Source organism: Phoca vitulina, unplaced genomic scaffold (genome assembly GCF_004348235.1).
Source record: "Phoca vitulina isolate PV1807 unplaced genomic scaffold, GSC_HSeal_1.0 scaffold3, whole genome shotgun sequence".
Taxonomy (NCBI): domain Eukaryota; kingdom Metazoa; phylum Chordata; class Mammalia; order Carnivora; family Phocidae; genus Phoca; species Phoca vitulina.
The window spans coordinates 65,510,380-65,534,478 of NW_022589706.1; the positions used below are offsets into that span (position 1 = coordinate 65,510,380).

Below are 24,099 nucleotides of genomic sequence, written 5' to 3' on the forward strand. Positions count from 1 at the left end.
ATAACAAAATTTGCCATTTTAACCATTTTTAAGTGTGCAGTTCAGAGCTATTAATTACCAGATTATTTTTCTTTAAGTCTGTATTTATTAGCAATTATACAAAGTAGTTGTAAATTCTTGCCAATTAACCTGTGCTTTGGAAAATACAAACCTGTGGAAAGTTCTCTCAACTTTTTTTTTTTTTTTAAAGATTTTATTTATTTATTTGACAGAGTGAGAGATAGCGAGAGCAGGAACACAAGCAGGGGGAGTGGGAGAGGGAGAAGCAGGCTTCCTGCCGAGCAGGGAGCCCGATGTGGGACTCAATCCCAGGACCCTGGGATCATGACCTGAGCCGAAGGCAGACGCTTAACGACTGAGCCACCCAGGCGCCCTCAACTTTTTTTTTTTTAAAGCTTACACATACACCGAAGGCTTAAAAGATTGCTAAATTTACTTACGTAAAATGTAAATCTTACCTTGAAAAATGACACAAAAATAATCATATGTAAAATTGATCACTACATGTCAGACACTGTCCTCAGTTATTCAGATGTATTATTGCATTTAATCCTCACAACGACTCTGCAATAGATGTTACTATGATCCCCATTTACCAAAAGGACACTGAGGCACTGGGGTGGGGGCAGCTGGTTTACAATCGCCTTGGGAGCTTGTTGGGTATAATCTGAAGCTGCCCCCTGCTGCACATACAGGGCAGGGAGGCCAAAGAAACAGACAGACCACTCAAGATTGGTAGGTGGCAGGTTTAATAAGCAAGGGAACTTGGGAGGCTTGTCTTGGGCAGACATAAGGTGAGTAGATCTCCACACCCACCTGCCAGAATCTTAAAAGTTTATATAGAGGCCTTAATTGGGTTCAGTCACATATACCATCCAGATAGTCTCGACACCACATTTCTTTTTTTTTTTTTAAAGATTTTATTTATTTATTTGCCAGTGAGTGAGAAAGAGAAAGAGCAAGAGCACAAGCAGGGGAAGCACCCAGCAGAGGGAGAAGCAGGCTCCCCGCTGAGCAAGGAGCCCGATGCAGGGCTCGATCCCAGGATCTCAGGATCCCAGGACCTGAGCCGAAGGCAGGCGCTTAACCGACTGAGCCACCCAGGCATCCCTTGACACCACATTTCTATATCAAGGCTGTGTCCCTGGGGCAGCTTTTGGGAATGGGGAAGGCAGTCGGATACTACATTCCAAGGACAGGGCAGTGGGGAGGAGCCTCCAATTGCCTAGGTCCAGCTCACAGGTCATGTCTTCTGGATGCCTTCCCCCTATAGGGTTATAGGGCTTGCCCAGACACACAAAACAAAGTGGTAGAATCAGGCTTTAAATTAGGGCAATAAACCAGGCCTCTATATGGTATACTCTAAACTTTATTAGCTCCCAACCAAGTTGAGAGGCAAATGACAAACTGGTAAAGCAGTTGCAATATTTAAGCCGTGGGTAGGCGTTAATATAGGGCAACTTTTTTTTTTTTTTTTAAAGATTTTATTTATTTGACAGAGACAGACACAGCGAGAGAGGGAACACAAGCAGGGGGAGTGGGAGAGGGAGAAGCAGGCTTCCCGCCGAGCAGGGAGCCCGATGCCGGGCGTGATCCCAGGACCCCGGGATCATGACCTGAGCCGAAGGCAGACGCTTAATGACTGAGCCACTCAGACGTATAGGGCAACTTTTATAAATAAATAAGACAATACTCCAATGGAGAAATAGCTAAAGGACATTAGCAGAAAATTCACAATATAAAAATACCAATGGGTATATGCATCCAAAAATGTGTTATTCCAGGAATAAAATAAATACAAACTAAAACAAGATGGAATTTTTGCTTAGCAATAATGGTGAGGATATGAGGAAATTTTTATTTGAGTTGCTTTTCAACGTACAGAATGTTTTCATTTTAAATCATTGAACTGAGAATCTTTTCTCTTTAAGCCTTCAATATATGTCTAAGCTTAAAAAAAAAAAGAATGAGAGAGGACTTTCCACAGCTTACTAGTTTCCAAAGCACAGGTTAATTGGCAGCGTTTTCTGGAAGGCAATTTGGCAAAAGGTATCAAATTCATTCAAAATATGCCATGCTCTTAGATCCAGTCATTCCTCTTATAAGTATTTATCCCAAAGAAATAATCAATCATGTTTCTAAAGACTTATATTCAAGGTTAGTCCAATGAAGGCCAATAGTTGGAAACAATTTTAAATGTCTGGAGTGGACAGCTGTTGTTTTTGCCCTTTGGCCTTCCTATTTCCTTATTCTGGTGACATCACGCAGGTGGCACCCTGTACAGTGGCTGGATCCAGCTAGTTGGAGTGACCTCTGGAGCTAGAGCGTTTGAAGGCAGTACTGGGAAATCATGGCTTTTCCCCTACCTGCTGGTTATTGGGGGACATTACTCGGGAACTGCTGGTAGCTACCTCACCAACAGACAGAGGCAAAGAGCCTGCCTGAGAATTTTAACTACAGAGCTCAACAATTCCTCTTTTGGTCCCAGGCAGTTTAAGTGTTGTGTTCCTTGCAACCGAAAGAGTCCTGACAAATGAACTGTGCAACAATAATGGATAAACTGCATAAACAGTGGCACATATGTGCAGCGGCATACCATGCAAATATATGTAATACATATATGTATTAACGTGCAAAATGTTCATTTAAAATTTTAAAAAGCCAAGATTATGTAGGCAGATTTTTTTCAATGCTTGACTATATAACTGTACTGAAAGTGTCCTAAATTATAACAAATGCTAACCACAATTATTTCTGCATGGTAAGATTATCGGTAATTTTTTTTTCTTTTACTAAACTGTATTTTCTGATTTTTCTTAAGTGAACTAAAAGTGCACAAATATATTAAAGCTCAGAGTTAATAATGTCGAATGTATTAAAAGAACTCTGTGTTTTTGAACTTCAGGGTAAATTTATTTTTAGACCTATGTATAAATGAAAGCTAAAAGTGAGCGGATTTTTTTCCTGCACTTTGTAACATTACATCAAATTTCTTATTATTAGTAACATGAATTAATATTTCTTATCCCAATCATTCTTTTAAATAACATTTCATTATAAGCTAGTAAAGATCAGGACTTGATTTTGCCACGTCTTCCCATACTGGTGACTTTCATGCTTATAAATTGGCTCTTCAAGTTGACAAGAGATATTAGCCAGAGTTTCATGGTACTTTTATTTTTTTTTTTATTTTTTTTTTTTAAAGATTTTATTTATTTTTATTTGAGAGAGAGAGAATGAGAGAGCGAGTACATGAGAGGGGGGAGGGTCAGAGGGAGAAGCAGACTCCCTGCCAAGCAGGGAGCCCGATGCGGGACTCGATCCAGGGACTCCAGGATCATGACCTGAGCCGAAGGCAGCCGCTTAACCAACTGAGCCACCCAGGCGCCCAGAGTTTCATGGTACTTTTAAATATTTTCTTTTAAAAACCAAGATACTTTTGGGGATGCCTGGGTGGCTCAGTTGGTTAAGCGTCTGCCTTCGGCTTAGGTCATTATCCCAGTGTCCTGGGATCAAGTCTCGCATCAGGCTCCTTGCTCAGCAGGGAGCCTGCATCTACCTCTGCCACCCCCCCGACAAATAAATAAATAAAATCTTAAAAAAAAAAAATCAAGATACTTTTGGACAAAATACTTAGCAAGCAGCAAAAAACATTTTAGAATAGAATTAAAAGGTGAACATCTCTCACCGTGAATCCAGTTCTTTGATCTTGGATTTTTCACATTAATCATTTAAAACTGGTGAACTGTAACTTCAAAATAAATTGAAACATTTTTTTCCAATACAGGTGACCGGAGCTCTAATAAATTCTTTTGCTGTGGCTTAGCAACTCAGGCCAGTGGCAGATAAAGGCTCGATTACACGGAAAAGAACCGGGTAATTCCAGACCCCGTCTCATTTTATTTCAACATTGGGGAGCTGGAGCATATGGGATTAGTTCCACTGAGGCAAAGCATTCTGGAAGCTAAACTGACAGGCAGGACTTTGCTATTTTGTGTGATTACAGGAAAGTAGAATTGGAATGTAACATCAACGGGTACCCTCTTGTTATTGAACACTTAGAGGACTCCAGATTCTATACTAACTGCATTACATTATACGATTTAAACTTTACAGCATCCTGATGATTTAGTTAGTTGCTATGATTAGCCTCTCGTATGGGTGAAGAAAATGAACCACAGAGGAGTCAAGTAACTTGCCAAAGGTCACATAATGTTCGTAAGTGATTAAGTCAAGATTCATACCATATGATTCACAATAGTCCCATCCTGAAAACAACCCAAATGTTTGTAAACAGTAGTATGGATAAATAAACAGCTGTCTAGTCACATCATGCAATACTATGCAGGCAAGAAAATGATGAAGCTGTAGCTACCAACAATAGCAAGGATACACCTCACAAACATCGCGTGATTCTGTGTATATAAAGATCAAAGATAGGCAAAATTAATCTGTGGTGTTACAAGTCAATACAGGGATTACCCTCGAGAAGGAAAGAGGGATTGCTGGTTGGGAAGAGTTCTAAAAAGTGCTTCTAAGGTCTTGTCCTATTTTTTGACCTGCATGGTGGTTAAATAGATGTGTCCATTTACAGTAGCTCACTGAGCTGCACATTTATGATTTCTGCGTTTTTACCAATGTATGCTATACTTCAATAAAAAAGTTTATGTTTTAAAAAGCAGCATCTCAGTTGCATTGCCCAGTTGTTAGTAACAACCACTGATAAACACTGCTTTCTGCTGGGAGAAGTCTTCAGTGTGTCTCTGTGAAAGCTCCATCATTGATCAGATGCTGAGCAAAAACCAGAGTCAACCGAATCCAAGACAGTTACGGTCACTAGGATCATAGACTGCAGCAGCTCAGGCCATGTGCAGCTGAGGATCCAAAGAAGAGTCCTACAGGGGCAAGCAAGCCGCTGCTCCATCCCAAAGCCAGAAGTGCACAAACCACTTGTGTGCTTGCGACCCTACCTTTCAGCCCAAATGGTGCCTTTGTGTGAAGAAGAAAAACCTACATCTCCTCTCAAGCGACTTTACAGCCATCTCCTGGAAAATCGAGTTTAAAGGGACCTGAATATGAACAGTGCAGCCTAGAACTGTGTAGTCTACAATTCACACAACTGTGTGTGTCGTTCCTGCTTTGACAAGACTCGGTGAGATCTTTTACTTCTGCTGAAAGCACTATCAGTGGTGATCAAAATAAATTTGTTTCTCACGCAAAACATGTTCTCTCTTGATTTTCACTTCTGGACATTTAATGGAAGAGAATCAAATCTGAATCAAAAGAGCTACAGCATTTACTATGGCAAGGAGAAGGAGGAGGCACGACAGCTTTCCCAGCCCTGCTGGACTCAGATCCTCTTGGCTTATCTGGGTACCTGGGGCTAAGAACCTGGCAGTGGAACAGGATGCCATGTAGTAGCTGAGAAGCAACACCTACAGCTATCTTTCATCAAGTGAAGGAAGGCCAAATTGGATCAGTCTCAGGTGGCCAGGGGACAATCACCAAACTTCTACTGGCTCTGGGCCATGGGTCTGCACTGTGACCTCCTCAGCAGTCCTTTCATCTTTTAGAAAAAAAACCTCAATCCAAGTCTGTGTTGATTTTAAAAGCTATTAGAAAACAAATACACGTTAAGAAAGAAAATAGAGATGAATAAAAGGAACAAAATAAAATTACTTGTCATTATCAAAGAATAACCACTCTCTAGGTGTCGTTAGAGGAAAACGGCTTGGTATATATCCTTGGGAACTTGTAAAATGCAAGATATAGTTCTTTTATATACGTATATATATACATATGTATATATTATATAAAAATAAGATACCCACCCACGTCAATGTTTATATATTTATACCCATACAACTATACGTTGTTTGGGTTGTTTCTAGAACTTAGATACTTAATTCCAAAAGAGCATGATGGTAGAAAACAAATTTGAGCATATGTGTATGTGTATTTATTTGACAATACATATTATTTACACAATAATTCAACATTTTAAGAGTTATTACTTGCTAAAATATAGAAATGGCCAAGCACTGTTGGGGTATGTGCAACCAGTAGGATCCCCTGGGGTATGGTGGCCTCACTAATCAATTCTTTACAGTATACAGTGGAGCATACCATTACTGTGCCCTGCTTGCTACAGGAAGTTCTTCAGGTATTATAATGGCATGGGTTTTTAAATGTATAACTATTATAATTTTTTTTACAATTCCACTGTTTGGATGCTTTTAGTGTTTAGAATCCTAGATTATACTCTTTCTCTTTACACCATTTTGTTTCCACAAAATTATTAAAATTTATTATTAACTTTTATTCATGGTACAAAAATATTACTCTTGTTTTGTAATTTCTTGCTGCTAAAAGGGATGAGAAATGCTTTGAGAGCTGGCTTCTAGGGGTGCCTGGGTGGCTCAGTCATTGAGCGTCTGCCTTCGGCTCAGGTCATGATCCCAGGGTCCTGGGATCAAGCCCTGCATCGGGCTCCCTCCTCAGTGGGGAGCCTGCTTCTCCCTCTTGTGCTTGCTCTCTCTCTCTAGTGCTCTCTCTTTCTCAAATAAGTAAATAAAATCTTAAAAAAAAAAAAAAGAGCTGGCTTCTAATTTGATAATTTCCCTGCAGCCACCTCTAGACCTCTAGAATGGTCAGCCTGGAGGGGGTTAATGGTTGATAATACTGTTGTACAAGAGACTTTGTGCAACTTTCTATTTGGGCAACTTCAAGTTTATCATCATTAATGGTAGTTTTCATTAGACAGGGTAAGAAATCACACACAAGTTAAACATAGAAACAAATTTCATTTCACTAGACAGGGTAAGAAATCACACAGAAGTTAAACATAGAAACAAATTAAGGAAATACATGCTCACTTACCAATAAGCAAGTAAGAAGGGGACCCCAGTATGCCCAGCTGCTGAAGCCAGAGTGACAATATGGCCATGATTATTCTCCATCATCACTGGAAGAAATGCTTTTGTAGTCTAGAAATAGTGTTTATTAAGAGAAAAAGATATATTGTTATTTCTGATTTGCAGACCCATTGGGAATATTTCCAAACAAAGCTATATTTTGTTAACATTTTTCCTAGAATAAAGGGAAAAACCCAATTAATTGCCAAATGTGACAAATTAAGGCGACTGGATAGGATGCATAGATTGGAAAAACTATGCAAAGCAATGGATACTGAAAACTTTGAGAATCCATTTCATTTAAATTGTGAACTTCTAATATCCCCTGATCCTCTACCCCTTTTGTCATTGATGTTTTCTATCATTTCATATATTGAATAGATATAATAATCTAGAGTTATCAAAAGAATTTATATGTAATGTGAAATTGTTAGAAAATAATTTGGTTATGTCAGCAAAATACTGAAATGAATAGCAATCTTCCAGTAGTAATATTTATGCAATAAATATTTACTGAGCACCTACTATGTGATGGAGATTCAGAAACATTAAGACAATGCCCTACGTTCTAAGAAAGGCAGAAAGACAGGCAAATTCATCAGTTATAATACAGATACAAAGACAGATGCCAATAACTTGGGAATACTGACATAAAATAATACTGCATTTTCACTAATTCTAATATTCTTTAGAGATTATGTATCCCAAACTCACATCCAAGAAAACTTTGAGGGACCCTTTCAGTAACTGGCTATTTGGGCAATTTTTAGCCCCTTTAGAAACTCTCTCTCTCTCTTTCTCATATATATATATACACACAGATATATATGTCTCTGTATCTGTATATATTGCATCTGTATATATATATATCTGTATCTGTGTGTACACACACACACACACACACACACACACACACATATATATATATCTCTGTATCTATAGACCTTGAATGGTGAGGTTTATGATAAAGTTGGCAACTTTGGGGCCAGAAAATACTCAAGGCCTGAGTCTCATGAGAATCCGAAAGCAAACTGGGCTCACCCTTAAAGGAACGACACAAAAGGACTCAGATGACCCCTAATCCCTTTCTTCATAAACAATGTCACATAGATGTGAGAATCTAGTTTAAAATTAAAACATATGTAACACCTAAAGTTTATTATTAATTAATTATTAGTATTAATATTATTAAGGGGGGAGGAAGAATGGTTGATGGGATTTGGTCAGAGCATGAAAAATGACTTCTTTTTTTTTTTTAAGTCTATTTATTTTTTTTAATAATCTCAACCCAACGTGGGGCTCGAACTCATGACCCAAAGATCATGAGTCTCATGCTCTTCCAAATGAGCCAGCCAGGAGCCCTGAAAAATGACCTCTTCGTATATTATCCTTAGTACCTACAGAAAACTTCAGTATTAATTTGATACATTTTTATGTCTGCTGAAATCTCCACTTTAAGATTTTATTTACTTATTTATCAGAGAGAGAGAGAACATAAGCAGGGGGAGCATCAGGCAGAGGTAGAAGTAGGCTCCCTGCTGAGCAAGGAGCCTGATGAGGGACTTGATCCCAGGACCCTGGGATCATGACCTGAGCCAAAGGCAGACACTTAACTGAGTCACCCAGGTGTCCTGAAATCTCCACTTTAAACAAAGTCTTTGGGTTTTACAAAAGGGAATGTTTTCATAAAAGAAGTCATACCTACCCAGAAATGTGCAAGTACATTAACTTCAAAAGTCTTTTCAATCTGAGTGTCTTGTGTTGCAAACAAATCCGATGTGTAGACTACACCAGCATTATTTACTAAAATACTAACATCTCCAATTTCTTCCTTCACCTTTAAAAATAAGACAAATATCTGTATCATTAAGAGTTATGAAGGAAGGTTTGCATGCAAGGATTATTAAAGAACTATGTCTTCCTCTATTAGATGTGGGGGGAAAAGTAGTCTTGTAATCTATGTACCAATATGGAAAAAAGAACCTTTTAATCTTAGGTACTTAATTTCAAAACAGCTCTACCTATAAGTCTGGTTAGGTAGAAGTTTTCTTCTGCAATTTACTCTTTTGACTTTTGCTCTATTGATTTTACTCTGAGAGGCATCTGGCTAATAAAAACATAACCAGTGGCAAAAGACAAAACAAAAACAAAAACAAAAACAAAACAAAACAAAAAACCCCAGCATTTATTTTTTAAATACTACTTCAAAAGGTAAGCAAAAAAAATTTTTTTTAATTAATTGGCAAACGCAGGGACCATCTGGGAATCTATGTAAAACTGATTATACCATTAAGCTGGTCACATCTATTTCTTTATTTTTGTAGTACAAACTATTTATTTTGTTGCTCACCAACCTTCCCCCTGCAGGTGACAGTTGGCCTAAGGGCTGGCAAAGCCAGAATATCTTATCTGATATTTTTACAGTTCTTTGAGTAACTAAGCTTCTTGGTGGATAGACCCTAGAGTTACAATGCATTCTGTTATACATTGTGTTCCAAATAAAAGCTAACTTCTGTTAAGAGTTATCATATTTAGATAGTGCTACAGTGTGCTGGGGGACTGAGGGGGAGGTGGCAAATAGCGTGTTAAAGGCTTTCATTGTGCTATGCATTTTGCAAAATTTCATTATTTATCTCATTTAATTCTCAAAATAATTCCATGAGCTGGCAACTCTTGGTATGCTCACTTTAGAGATGAGAAACATGAAACGCAGAATGGCTGTTTCTTGCTCAAGGTCATGTGACTATTCAAGGTCACATGGAGCTGAGACTTTCCCAGACCTTCTGACCTCAGAGCCCAAGACAAACCTCAAAGCTCAAACAGAAAGGAAGCCAGGAGGTGGGATACCCATCAGTGACCCAGTAGGACACCAGTGTGCCAACAGCTGAAGGCTTGCCAGCCAGAAATGAACTTCATCAGGTTGTATTTAAAGTATGAAAGAGTCAAGCTAAGATACTGGGCCCTTGGTCAACACTATTTGTACCTATAGCCACATCTCTAGCACGATATGAAAACTGTCGTTCAGCATAATGCCCCTCAGTTATTGAGAAGAACAGGACAGGGTGTGTGATTGAAGTGATGAAGGTGCTGTAACGCCTCCAAACTAGCGTGACTTAAAACACAAATCGCTCTTTTATGCTGCCAAAGAATTTGCCCAGACACACTTGTCCCTTCCTTCATCCTTGGGCTCCCCATCATCACCTATTGTCTCTCCACACCGTGAATGTCTGCTCTGCACATTTCTCAATAGTGAAAGCAAGCCATGAGTTTAAATGCTTAGGTGACACAAAAATGTCCTGATATTAAAGTAACCACATCAAAATAACTTCAAAATATCTGATTATCACATGTCATTGTGCATATTCTGTTAAGCATATTGTTTATCCTTGAGCAATTTCAGTAAAAACACTAGGGTTAAAACCCATGGAATAGGTTCAAATAATGAAATTACCTTTTCCAGAACAGCCTATTCCCAGATGAATCTAGACACGATCACTGTGTGCCAGGGACTGATCCAAAGACTTCACATCATTAATTCACTTAATCCTCCTAACAACCCTGAGGTGGGTACCACTGTGATCCCCGTATTATAACTGGGGAAACTTAGGCACAGAGAGGTTAAGTAACGTGCAGTGATAGAGCCAGTGGTAACTGGAAGAGTGTACATCTCTCTAAAGGAAAATCATTGTTAATTTAAGTAAAATAGTAACTGTTAAATGCAGAGGTTTCTTGTTTACAGGCCTTGCTCTTACTGTACCCCTCCCTTCCAGGAAGCTATTTCCCACCACTAGCCTGGGTAATTTCTACTTAGTTGGTTTTTTGTTTTGTTTTTTTTTAAGAGAGGGAGGGAGCGAAGGGTGGGGGGGTGGAGTGTGGGGAGGGGCAGAGGGAGAGGGTAAGAGAGAGAATCCGAAGCAGGCTCCACACCCAGCACAGAGCCATACACGGGGCTCGATCTCACGACCCTGAGATCACGACCTGAGCTGATATCAAGTCAGTCACCTGAGACACCCAGGCGCCCCAATTTCTACTTATTCTTTTGACTTAGCTCAGGTCTCACCAGTAATAGAGGCATTAGCTCGAAATAAAAGTTTACCATTCAAAAACAGAAGTTAAAAATGTCCTCAAATCTAAAATTCCCTAAACAAGGAAGTTCTCAAGGCTGGTTGAATCAGAATCTTTATACTGTACTGGATCAGATTATCCAGGGGTAAGGTCCAGGAATGTGTATTTTAAGGAATTTGCCCAGATAATTCTACTGACTTTCTTACTATTGTAGCATTTAGTTAACAAGTATATGTATGAATGCGTTCGGAGTGAAGCTCCGTTATATACACATAGCATATTTCAGTTGTATATAGAAGAGGCAAATACTGCTTTATAGAGATAAATCTATGATCAAAGCCTGATAAACAGTTAAATTTATCCTAACTCCCTAACCCAGTTCTTTGACTGGGCATCTGAAGACCCCGTCAGTGATCTGCAGTGTCATCCAAGAATTTACTTGTAGCAGAATCACATGGGTGAGGTGTGGGTGGGTATGTGGGGTACTAAACGGGCAGATTCCTGGGCCTAGCCCCCGATCCACTGAAAGCAAACCTCAGGCGTGTCATTTTTTAACAAGCTCTCTGGAAGATTCTAGAACACACTGAAGTCTGGGAAACTCAGTTCTAGGTTCCAGTTCTGGGTCTGCCACTAGCTGGCTGCACAACCTTAGGCAAATCACAAAACTTCTGCTACTTTGTCTGCATCCTGACAGTGTCATCTCCAGGATCCCTCCAGGCTCTGACATGACCCGATCCTACCCAATGCAAAATTTCACCTTCTTCGCAGAGCTGTAAATATTTTCTCGGTTACTGCAGTCTACCACAAAGGCATAAGCCTTCGCACCCAGTCTCCTGCATTCAGCAGCTGTGTCCTCAATTCCGCGCTAGAAAGGGAACAAAAAGTTTGATAAAGAGAATGAAATAAATGACATGAACATATTATATCAACAGCTGAAAATAATTAAGAATAGTCAGATTGTTTGAACTAGCGTTAGGCAGGAATTTAACTGGACACATTTTTGTCAGGGATATAGGTACACTTTGCTCTTAGTACTTTGAAGATTCTTTTATTTGGAACCAAACTTAAAGCAAGCTTTTTTAAAGAACATAAAAATCTTAAAATACTAGTTTTGTATTCATGAATTTTACATACTTTGTGAATGTGTGTGTGTGTGTATTCCATATCAAGATTTAAAAAAATAATATTTAGCTTTTTCTTTCTGTCACTAAAAACTATCCACATACATCAATTTTCTAGCAAAATAAATAAATAAATAAGGGGTTAATTACATTCATTCATTCATTCACTCATTCTTTTAACATTTTAATGTGTAGGTCATAGTCATGGTGCTTAGAAGAACCTTACAGATAGAAATATGAATGAGACAGAGTACTGACCTCAGCAAGCTCACAGTCTAGTAGAAAGAAACAAAAAGTAAGTATAAGATTTAGGTAGGACATATGAAATTGTTATTGTGTTGGAATAAAGGATTGAATATTGGCAGTTTCACATGGTTCAAACTAACACATTGTGGTAAGTATAACAACAGAAAAATATACAGAAAGTTATGGGAACACAGAGGAGGGGCATGAAATAGAGTTCTAGAAGAAAAGGTACCAGGGGCACCTGGGTGGCTCAGTTGTTAAGCGTCTGCCTTTGGGTCAGAATCCCAGGGTCCTGGGATTGAGCTCCGAGTTGGGCTCCCTGCTTGGCAGGAAGCCTGCTTCTCCCTCTCCCACTCCCCCTGCTTGTGTTCCCTCTCTCGTTGTGTCTCTGTCAAATAAAGAAATAAAATCTTTTTAAAAAATTAAAAAAAGAAAAGGTACCAGAGTAGGGTCTTAAGGGTGAGTAGAACAGACAGGTAAAGAGAGGGGAAAGGACAGGCAGGCAGAGTGTAAACAAAGGGATGGATAGGAGAAAATTCAGTAGGAAAATATTAGCAGATTGGTGTTCCTGGGTCATAAAGCTCAAGGCCGGTAAGAGTCCAGATTAAAGGGCATTGTGTGGGGCGCCTGGGTGGCTCAGTCATTAAGCGTCTGCCTTCGGCTCAGGTCATGATCCCAGGGTCCTGGAATCAAGCCCCACATCGGGCTCCCTGCTCTGCGGGAGGCCTGCTTCTCCCCCTCACACTCCCCCTGCTTGTGTTCCCTCTCTCGCTGTGTCTCTGTCAGATAAATAAAATCTTAAAAAAAATAATAAATAAAAATAAAGGGCATTGTGTGTCATACTAAGTTTTATCCAGAAAGTTAGGAGGGGGGCACTGATTAAATTACAGAATCAGATTTGTGTATTATACTGATTACTCTTGCTAAAGTATGGAGAACAGATTTTAGGGGTCAATACTGCAGGAAGAGAGAAACATTAGTAGGCAGTTGACAATGATTCAGCCAACAGATGATACAAGCTTGAACTGTGGCACGACTATAAAGAATGTAGAGAAGAGAATGAGCCTTAAAACATATCTTTAGGAAGCAAAATCAGCAGGGCTTGGGGACAACATGAGGAAGGTGGGAAGAACCGAAGTGACGTCCTTCCTTTTTTAGTTTAAGGAACTGGCAACACAGTGTTGCAACAAGTCAGATGGAAGTCACAAGGAGAGCGGAATTTGAGAGAAGGAATGACGAGCCCAGTCTGGAGTGTTGATTTTGTCACCTTAAATTCATGATCAGACCATAGGGTTCTGTTTTTGTTTTCCTTTTTTTGTTTCCATTTTTGCTTGTTTGTTGGTTTGCCTGTACCGATTTTGTAGCTTTTTCATTGTAAAGAATGTCTCAAACCATACCTTGGATTGAGGGTTAGTCTGTGAACTCTGCAAGCCAAGAAATTATTGTCAGCTAACGCACAAGTGGGTGGACTTACTACATTTACCCACAGAGAGAACGGTAGAGCAGAACGCTAGTGTGTGAATTTGCTGGTAATCTGTAATTCCTCTTGCAGAAAACCCAAATCTGGACAGCTATGGAAAGAATTCTCAGTTCGCCCAGTGAACTTACTGTGACAGTAAAAGAAATAGGGTGTTTTCCCTTTTGCTGAAATCTCTCACACAAATTGTTGTTTGTCCTCTGATGAGGAGCCCTTATTCCCCAAGGGACATCAAAACGTCTCAAGTAAACCTTATGCTGCCCTCCTGTACCTAACAGGCAGCTTTGGGCCCCTTCCTTTAAAAGTATATTTCATTAATGTAGTATATACATACGATGGAATATTATTCAGCCTTCAAAAGGAATAAAATTCTGACACATTCTACAGCATGGATGAACCTTGATGATATCAAGCTTAGTGAAACAAGTCAGATACAAAAGGACAAATATTGCATAATTCTAGTTATATGAGATACCTAGCATAGTCAAATACACGGAGACAGAAAGCAGAATGGTGGTTGCCAGGGGCTGGAGGAGAGGGGGCTGGGGACTAATTGTTTAATGGGTGCAAAGTTCCATTTGGGGATGACGAAAAAGTTCTGGAGATGGATAGTGGAGGTCATTTCATAACAATGTGAATGTACTCAACACAACTAAACTGAATGCTTAAAAATGGTTAAAATGGAAATTTTTATGTAATACATATTTTACCACAATAAAGAAAGTTTTAAAAAGTATATGGTACTGATTCTTTGGGTATTCACAAAATTCAGTTCTTATTTGGAACAAATTCTACAATAAAACTCCATTTGCCCTTTATTCCATTTGTGGAGATTTGCTTAGTACTGGTTGGCTTTCTCCATCAATGGACAGAGTGTGAAGTGACAAACATGCCCTTCCTTTATGTCTGCAATCATGCTTTGCCTATTTCCCTGGTCTTCCCCACTTAGGGCCAAGGTATGCACTCCACACCTCCTGAACTATGCAACAAATTTAAGTTGGAAATTCTGCCAGGAAAAATCTTAGACAGTCTCCATATTCATCTGGTAAGAAATAAAAAATAAACAGACCTTTAAAATTTTTCTCAGCACAGTGGAACTGCTCATCATTCTTCAACATTTCCCTTGTTAACCTTTTTCCTAATGTGCTGGATTCAGTTCTCAATTTTTATTTTTTATTATTATTTTTGTTTGTTTTAAGATTTTATTTATTTATTTGAGAGAGAGCGTGCACGCACACGTGCGCAAGAGCATGAGCATGAGAGGGGGCAGAGGGAGAGGGAGAAGCAGACTCCCCGCTGAGCCAGGAGCCTGATGCAGGGCTCGATCCCAGGATGATGGTACCATGACCCAAGTGGAAGGCAGACGCCCAACCGACTGAGCCACCCAGGCGCCCCTCAGTTCTCAATTTTTAATCCTGGGCTCTCCTTTAAGACTTTACTTATCATTCTTTGCCTCTATCCCCACAACCAAAGCTTTTTGCCCATTACCTAGACTACTAAACATCTACATGTTTTCCTGATTCTTTCCATTGTTTTTTTCCATTCATTAATTCACTTTAACATTTGATAAACAGTCTTTGAGTATATATTAGGTGCTCACTACTTGCTATAAATTTATCTTCACAGGGACGCCTGGGTGGCTCAATCGGTTAAGCTGCTGCCTTGGGCTCAGGTCATGATCCCAGGGTCTTGGGATCCAGTCCCGCATCGGGCTCCTTGCTCAGCGGGGAGCCTGCTTCTCCCTCTGCCTCTGCCTCTGCCTGCCCCTGCTTGTGCTCTCTCTCTCTCTCTCTCTGACAAATAAATAAAATCTTTAAAAAATTAAAATTAAAAAATAAATTTATTGTCACAAACTTAACTAATGAGGCATGGGGGTGACACTGGTCAAGAAATGTGATTATCTACATAAAACAATAAAAAATTCATGGCATCTGTCTCTGTAGAATAACAAAGCTGAAGCCACCACTAATCCCTCCCTAAATTCATGCTCCTTTTCTGTGGACTTCATGATGAGTAGGAAGATGTCTGTCCACAACATCCTGAGAAGGGTATCTTTGGACATTGCTATCCTTGCTGCTTGACTTAATCTGAGAAATTTGTCTTTGGGGACAATTTGTCTTTGAACCCTGGGGGGAAAGAATTTGATCTGGCCCCTCCCTGCCCTTCCAGCTTGGTCTGAAAACAATCTGAAACTCTCCTCTTCTTCACTCATTCTCTGTATAGCCACCAGCCCAAAAGTTTTATATCTCTAGGTTCTGCTGCCTGGACTCCTTGAAATTTCCACCCTACCCTCCCTCCCCAGTCAGGTTTAGTGGTTCTCAGACTTTCATAATTTTAAAACCTGTAAAATTTCAAGAAAAGTGGACTGCAGTGTATATACTGAACTGGGACTGCCAATCTTTTATTTGGCCGTATAAGGACATTAAAACCAACACAGAAACTATCAGTCACTACCATTGTAATTTCATTAAATATGTATGTATATTTCACCCACAAAAAAAGTGGGAAAGATATAACCTTAAAACAACAGATGGTTTATTTAAATTTAATGAATTTAACATAATAAATACTTACTACATTGTCTTTAATTTTCTGACCACTTCCGCTACTACCTCCCTGGTCTGCAAAACCAGCATCATCCCTTGCCTGGATTACCACTAGTCTGCTAACTGCTCTCCCTGCAACCCAACAGCCTAGAATCTGGCTCAAAACCCTCCACTGGCTCCCCCAGGAAAAGCCGAAGCACAAACAATAGCTTACGGGAAACTTGATGATCTGGAGCTGCTGCTACTTGAGTTTCTAGACCAGCGCTGTCTCATAAAATATAATGCGAGCCATGTACCTAATTTTAATTTTTCTAGTAGTCACGCTTGAAAAAATAAAATTTAATTTAGCAGTATATTTTATTCAACTTAATACATCCAAAATATTATTTTGGAATATTTGTTATTATGAAATATTGTATTTCAACATGTAGTCTATATAAAAGTTATTAGTAAGATAATCAACATTCCCCTTTTCATACTGTCTTTGAAATCCTGTGTGTAATTACACCGACAGCACATCTCAATTCAGATGAGCCACATTTCAAATGCTCAACAACCATTGTGTTGGAAAGCACAGATCTAGACTTTTCTTTTACTTCTCTCCCTTCCCTCACTCTGTGCCATGCTTTGCATTTGCTGATCCCTCTCTGCAAAGATATGGGAGGGGCTGACTGTACCCTCTGCCTCTTCTGATCTTGACTCAACTATCTCCATCTCAGGAGGCTTTCTGTGTAAGATCAACACGTTCATCCCTGCCCTTCCCACCATACAGAGTCTCTATCCCCTTTCATATTTTACTTTTCTTTATTCTTATCACCTTCTAGCAATCACATAATTTATTATACACCATATCTTGTTTACCGTCCCTTGTTCATGAACTTTGTGCTCTTTTTACTGCTGTGTCCTCAGTTCTGTATTACAACAGTGCCTGGCAGATAGTAGGCACTCAATAACTATTTGCTGGATAAATACACTCCACTCCGAATCAGAGAAAATTTTGTTCGAACGAGCATAAGGCATTGGGAGCCATTAACACAGATGTGTAACCTAATTCTTAGCCCTAAATCCTCTAATGTTGGCTTAAACTTCACTTTGTGAATGGATAATAACTAATGTGTGTTTACCGTATGCCAGACACTGCTAAATGCTTTGTGGGCACTATTTGGTATAATCCTCCCAGTCCTTTAAGGTAAGTACTGTTATTTTATCCATTTTGCAGAAAAGGATTCTAAAGCTCTAGGAAGTTAGGAGGTAGCTCATGAAGAGGTGGAGAGCTCCACTGAGTTTGACTCTACCGCCATGTCTGACATCAGATTAGACTGGGACTAGTTTGTATCTTTCAGTGCATGTATAATTATTTAAAGTCTATTTTCCCTACAAGATTACTCGCCTATTCGCCACTGTGTTCTTACTATCCATGTAACAGATACTCAGTAAGTACTTGTTGATTGCTATCTCAACCATCCACTCACTGGAGAACTATTATCTAACTGCACATTCCCTGAATTTTTGTTTACAGCTACAGCGCTGGATGTTGACTAATGTATAAGGGATGGCTTTTCAGGCCCTCAGGTGCCTTGCAGAAAACTCTCTGTCCATCTACCACTGGCCATATAAAAGGTTAGATTTTAAGTCCTCCTCTCTTCCTTTAAGCCTACACCCATTCTTGTAAAACATTATGTATATTGAAGAGTTTTTCCTTTTATTTTTATTTAAAATTTTTTGTTTAATTTTGCTTTTTTAAGTAAACTCGAGGCCCGACATGGGGCTTGAACTCAACCCCGAGATCAGGAGTCGCATGCTCTACTGACTGAGCCAGCCGGGTACCCCAAAGAGTTTTTTCTTTTATATTGTTTTTAACTAAAAGATGATTTTAAAAATTATTTTTGGCAATTGCTATGATACAGTAATATTGCTTTCTGTTGGGTATCTTTTAAACCCACTTATCTCAGTAATGGCAAGTAGGATTTTTTTCTCAATAGGTGCAAACTTCTTAATAGACTAGCTTAAAACCATTACTCTTTCCATTTGTTTAAGATAGAGGGATCAGTGAAATCAGGCTCTGGAGGAGACCACAGATTCTTTTCTGGGCAAAAGTAAGGATACATTTACAATGCAAAATTAGTGATGGGTAGTAACTGGGAATCTTATATCCTCTAGGTCCATTTATCCTGTAATCATAAACATTAATGGATCTATAAAATGCCAATAGTAATTTTTTCCTCCCTACTTTATAGCGATGCTGTACAGGGTTGCTGCCTGCAGAATGCATCCATGACTACGATGCATCAAAGGTACCAGAAAGTAAAACATAGGAAGCACTATTACCTTATTTATATCCCACAGAACCAGCTTGCTGTTAAGTTTGGCAAATTCATAGGCAGTTAGTCTCCCAATTCCGTGTCCAGCTCCAGTAATCAGGACGATTTCTCCAGTAACTGATTTTCTCTTCTTAGGAATAAAAAGCTTCAGGAGAGACTCTAGGGTGAAGATGATCAGCAAGGGCAGAAGCTGGAGGCACTGCAGAAAGAATTTCATCCTGGTCGTTGCCGTGAGCCTTTGGTGTATCTGCCTTTCGCCAGTCACTCTAAATTGCTTCTGGAGGGCGATTCCGTCCAACACCGGAGAGAGTAAAAGCAAGAGCAAGGAAGGGCTCCTTTTATCAAAGAGAAACAACTCTGAAACCGTTCCTTCCGCTGGGCTGGGCTTGGTTAGGTCTTTCACAATTGGTTCAGGCTGCAGTGCGGAGCGGCTGCTCGCCAGCTCAGAAATCTGGGAGGGACAAAGTCCAGAGGAGGGCAAGGCTTCCAGTCCGCTCGTCTTTGACCCACTACCTCCGGGTCTTGCGAGCCGACCTTGGAGGCTTAGCTGCCGCTTGTTTTCCTAAATGTGGTAATTCCTCTCCAAGTTACAAAGATCACTGACAGTGTCCGCAGTCCAGATGCTTCTTTGAAACTTGATGCTCACCACCACTGAAGGGATGCAGATGTAGTTTCCTATCTTAAAAGGGACGTGGGGAGAAGGTCAATTGTTCCGCAAGCCCCCCCCACCCCATCCCGAGAAATTATGCTATCTCACATTCTGCTTTGAACTAAGCGCGATTTCTGGAGGGCAGAGAAAATGTCCTTTCAGGGGCAGCGATAATCAAGGCCCAGGAAAAATCGTATCATATCATAAGGGATTGTATCCACAAGGAAGAGCAGTGTATTTGGATAACCTTTTTCGCTCAACCTGTTGGACCTTGTGAAAAAAACATATTACACTTAAGTAATCGTATCTTTCTCCAGGTAAATAAATCACGGCTTCCAGAATGAATCATAAAATAGAAAGAAAATCACCTTGCATAAAGATTACCTATGTAATTTCTAGTTTAGTAGCCTATTTATATAAGTATTGGTTACTGAAAAGAAAAAGACCCAATTCTGGGTTTGTGTGCAGGAAGAGCTTAATCATTGTTCGTTACATGTTTTGTTTTGGTTTTTTTTTCAGTTCAGTTCTTGATAGTAATTGAAATGGGGCTTTTTGTGAGACACTACAGTACTTGGAAAGAGACTTCTGTCAGTGGGTGACTGATGGTCACTTTATATTTAAGAGGCAGGAAGATCACAAAAAATTGGAAGTTCACAAAGAATTCATACATTTCTCTATCATCTGCAACTTTTTGTTATGGCTCTCAAATCCAAGTTTACAATAGCACAAATACTTGCATAGAAAGTTTCCTGACTGATGAATCACAGACCTGTACCCCTGAAACAATTAATACATTATATGTTAATTTAAAAAAAAAGAAAATTTAGCTGTTAAAACATTAAAAAAAGAAAAAAGAAATTTTCCAGTTTCCAGAGCTTTTTTCCACATATATTATCTCATTAGATTTTTATAATTTTTTTTTAAAGATTTTATTTATTTATTTGACAGAGAGAGAGAGAGCAAGAGAGCGAACACAAGCAGGGGGAGTGGAAGAGGGAAAAGCAGGCTCCCTGCCAAGTAGGAAGCCCGACGCAGGGCTTGATCCCAGGACCCTGGGATCATGACCTGAGCCAAAGGCAGATGCTTAATGACTGAGCCACCCAGGCGCCCCTATCTCATTAGATTTTTAACAAGCTTCTTAGGAAGTAGAGAAGAAAACTATTTCCTTATTTTATAAATGAATCAGTTAGATTAACTTTTTAAAGCTCCCACAGCAAATAAATGCATTAACTGTCAAACTTTTTTGCCCAATACCTATAGGAAGAAAGCACATCTTACATGTGTATGCTTTCGTATATGTTGACTTTCATATATGTAGGCTCTGTCTCTAATATTTTCTATTAAGAAAATTGTATTTGAGGTACCTGACTGGCTCAGTTGGGAGAGCATGAGACTCGTGAGTTCAAGCCCCATGTTGGGTGTAGCGATAACTTAAAAAAATAAAATCTTTAAAAAAAAAGAAAAACAATTGTATGTAAAGAGAACTAGGTAGTTTTGATCCAATAAGCCGGCTGGAGTTCCCCGGTCTAGGAAAAGAACCCAGTGTTTGAAAACAGTCACAGCTGAATCCTACATGTGTATGTGACGTCACCTCCCTGAGAATGTTTCCTAGTTTGTAAAACTGGGATGTTATTAATACATACCCTACAGGATTCTTGTGAATCCTGAGCTGAAGGCAGACGCTCAACGACTGAACCACCCAGGCACCTCATTGGGACAGTTTAAAACGTTTTCTGTGGGCGCCTGGGTGGCTCAGTTGTTAGGCCTTCAGCTCAGGTCATGGTCCCAGGGTCCTGGGATCGAGCCCCGCATCGGGCTCCCTGCTCAGCGGGGAGTCTGCTTCTCCCTCTCCTGCTCCCGCTGCTTGTGTTCCCTTTCTCTCTGTGTCTCTCTCTGTCAAATAAATAAAAAAATCTTTAAAAAAAATAAAATGTTTTCTATGTGGAGAACCTTAATTTCATGCTGCCCTCCCAGCTGCTGAAGTAGCATTAAAAAGGGGGGGGGGGCAACAAAAGGTAAGGATAAGGAGCCCTTCAGTGATGATTTGAGCACTTACTATGACTAGGCATTATGCTGAGTGCCTCACATATAGACACAGTTTATTTTACCCTCTCAACAGTCTTAAGAAGTAGGTTCAATGAGATGTCTATTACATGAATAAAGAAATAAAAGATTAAAAGAAATAAGCAAATCACCTGAGGTCATAGTATAAATGGTAGAGTTGAATTTAGATCTAGGCCATTGTCACTACTCTATGTTGCCTTTTTTCTTAGGGCAAAGAAGAAAAGCTAAGCCACTCCTAAATCACTTTGAAAAATTCAAAAGGATAAAAACTATTACTCATAATACCTCCCGTTATTCATAACTCCTATAGCATTTATAACACCTCCCCCTCATAGCATTAGGTGACTTAATCCCTAATTAACAGGTCATAGAGTGCAGCTATTAAAAGAAAGATTTTGTTTGTTGTTTTTTAGAGAGAGAGGGTGTGAGCACATGAGCGCGCACGCATGTGTGTGGTGTGTGTGTGTGTGTTGTGGTGGGTGAGGGAGAGAGAGAATCCCAAGTGCAGAGCCTGACATGGGGCTCAGTCTCAGGACCCTGAGATCATGAACTGAGCTGAAATAAAGAGTTGGACGCTCAGCTGACTGAGCCACACAGGCACCCCTAAAACTAGGATTTTGAATTCCTGCCAACTTTTTATCAGCTATGTGATATCTGGCTAATTACTTACCCTTTCCTGAGGTCTCAGTTACTTCATCTGTAAAATGGATATAATAGCAGCTTGGTTGAGTAAATGAGATATTTAAAAAGCAGAGCTGACATCTTACATACAAATACACTTAATGAATGATAGCTACTACTGTATTTTAACCAGTCATCAGTTAAGAGGTTTATATTTGCAAGGCTGGCTCTGTAGAGTCCTAGTGGATTCAGAAGGAAAGGCCACCATACTTTGCAATTACATAGGCCAATGAAAAACAGTCTCTTTTCTTTTCCCTGTTACTTTAAAGAACACTGAGGAAGAACATTCAGAAATGATTGCCAGACTGTGCTAAAGAAGGTACTTCCAATAGTTTTTCAGTCATTCTGGGATAGAAGCCTTCATACTTGGCTCTGAAGTCTGAATTTTAGAGCTGGAGGGAGTTAAATGTTAGCTTGTCCAACCACATTTTTTTTAAAGTAATGAATCTATGCATTCAAAGTAATGAATATATCTGGTTTAAAAATAGTTCAACAAGGGGCGCCTGGATGGCTCAGTCGGTTAAACATCTGCCTTCAGCTCAGGTCATGATCCCAGGGTCCTGGGATGGAGTCCCGCATCAGGCTCCCTGCTCAGCGGGGAGTCTGTTTCTCCCTCTGCCCCTCCCCCCTCTCGTTCTCTCAATCTCTCTCTCCCTCTTTCAAATAAATAAAATCTTTTAAAAAATGGTTCAGCAGGGCAGATAATAAAAACCAACAGTCCTCAGTCCCATTGTCTAACTCTTCAGATTAACCACTTTTAATCCTTTTAGTTGTCTCTTGTACAGTTGACTTCTATGCCTCTAATAAAGGCTTACAGTGTCATTTCTTAGCTAATCAATAGTAGACATTACTGATTTTCTTCTATGACAGCTGAGGATGTAGTTCACTTATTCCACTCTTAACACCTTTCTCCCTATATATTCCCAATACAATTATGTCACTACCCTTACTACTTTTGTTTGGTTATATTTAAAAATTTTTTAAATTTTTAAAAGATTTTATTTATTTATTTAACAGACTGAGAGAGAAAGCGCACAAGCAGGGGGAGCAGGAGAGGGTGAAGCAGGCTCCCCGCCGAGCAGGTAGCCCGACCCCAGGACCCTGGGATCATGACCTGAGCCAAAGGCAGATCCTTAACTGACTAAGCCACCCAGGCATCCCTGTCTGTTTATATTTAAAACTTTTAGACTTTTTATGTCTTATGCCTGCCACTGTATGATGAAACTTTTGGCTTCCCATTTTGTAAGAGGAGGGTAAGCCCTATTGTTTTCCTCAGTTGTCCATTTCTACCTCCCAACTTGTAGTATCTGGTTTACTTTCATATTCTCAGGACTGATCATATCTACTTTATATTTTGTAACTGTAACATTTTCTGTGCTTGGTCTATGTTGATTCTGAAAGCTAAAAATCAACAGACAGCATTTACATTCTTATGACTAAATAGTGGCCTTCCTCAGCAGGAGGCTGCTATTAGACTAACTGGGACAGACTGGACCAGAAGAAATCACAGTCATCTCAAGACTATTCATCCTTGGCCTTTATGAAGACTGAGGCAGCATAAGGTCAAAACAAAAACTCTGAAGTTAGGTTGGAATTCCAGCGCTGTCACTCTCTAGTTGTGATTTTCAACAAGTCATTTAAATTATTTGTTTAAATTTCCTTCAGCATGCATTAACTTATTAAGAGACAGGACTGGTGGCTGATTGAAAGAACACAAAAGATACGAAGAAAATCCTTGCCATCAGGGAAGAGAAAGAGGAAAGCAGGCTACTTTTGACCCAGGGGATTATGGAAAAGGAGAGAGGATAGCAGTAGAGGCAAGTATTAAGAGTCTAGTAACTGGACTTCTCATTCCAACCCTTACTGCTATGATGCTATTTATCCAGTTCCAATTTTTATAATACCTACTTCTCTATGTTTTGAGGAACAAAATTTGGTACAGTGTTAATGGCTTTCCATTGTACTTGGGATAAACTGCTAATTCCTTATCATAGCCTATAAGACCTTATATGATT

The 24,099-nt window shown here is 39.6% G+C and overlaps 1 protein-coding gene across 2 annotated transcripts in view; it reads right to left on the reverse strand.

Annotated features, from left to right (window-relative positions):
- The window catches only part of HSD17B11 (hydroxysteroid 17-beta dehydrogenase 11), a 45,381-nt gene that overhangs the window by 18,094 nt on the left and 3,188 nt on the right, over positions 1 to 24,099 (reverse strand). For both annotated transcript variants that reach the window (XM_032400759.1, XM_032400760.1), the window contains 4 exons: positions 18,698 to 19,369; positions 11,737 to 11,844; positions 8,620 to 8,751; positions 6,880 to 6,986 (listed from right to left, as the gene is read on the reverse strand). In XM_032400759.1, the coding sequence (XP_032256650.1) occupies positions 6,880 to 6,986; positions 8,620 to 8,751; positions 11,737 to 11,844; positions 18,698 to 18,907 (557 nt within the window). In that variant the 5' untranslated portion in view covers positions 18,908 to 19,369. The remainder of the gene's footprint in view (positions 1 to 6,879; positions 6,987 to 8,619; positions 8,752 to 11,736; positions 11,845 to 18,697; positions 19,370 to 24,099) is intronic.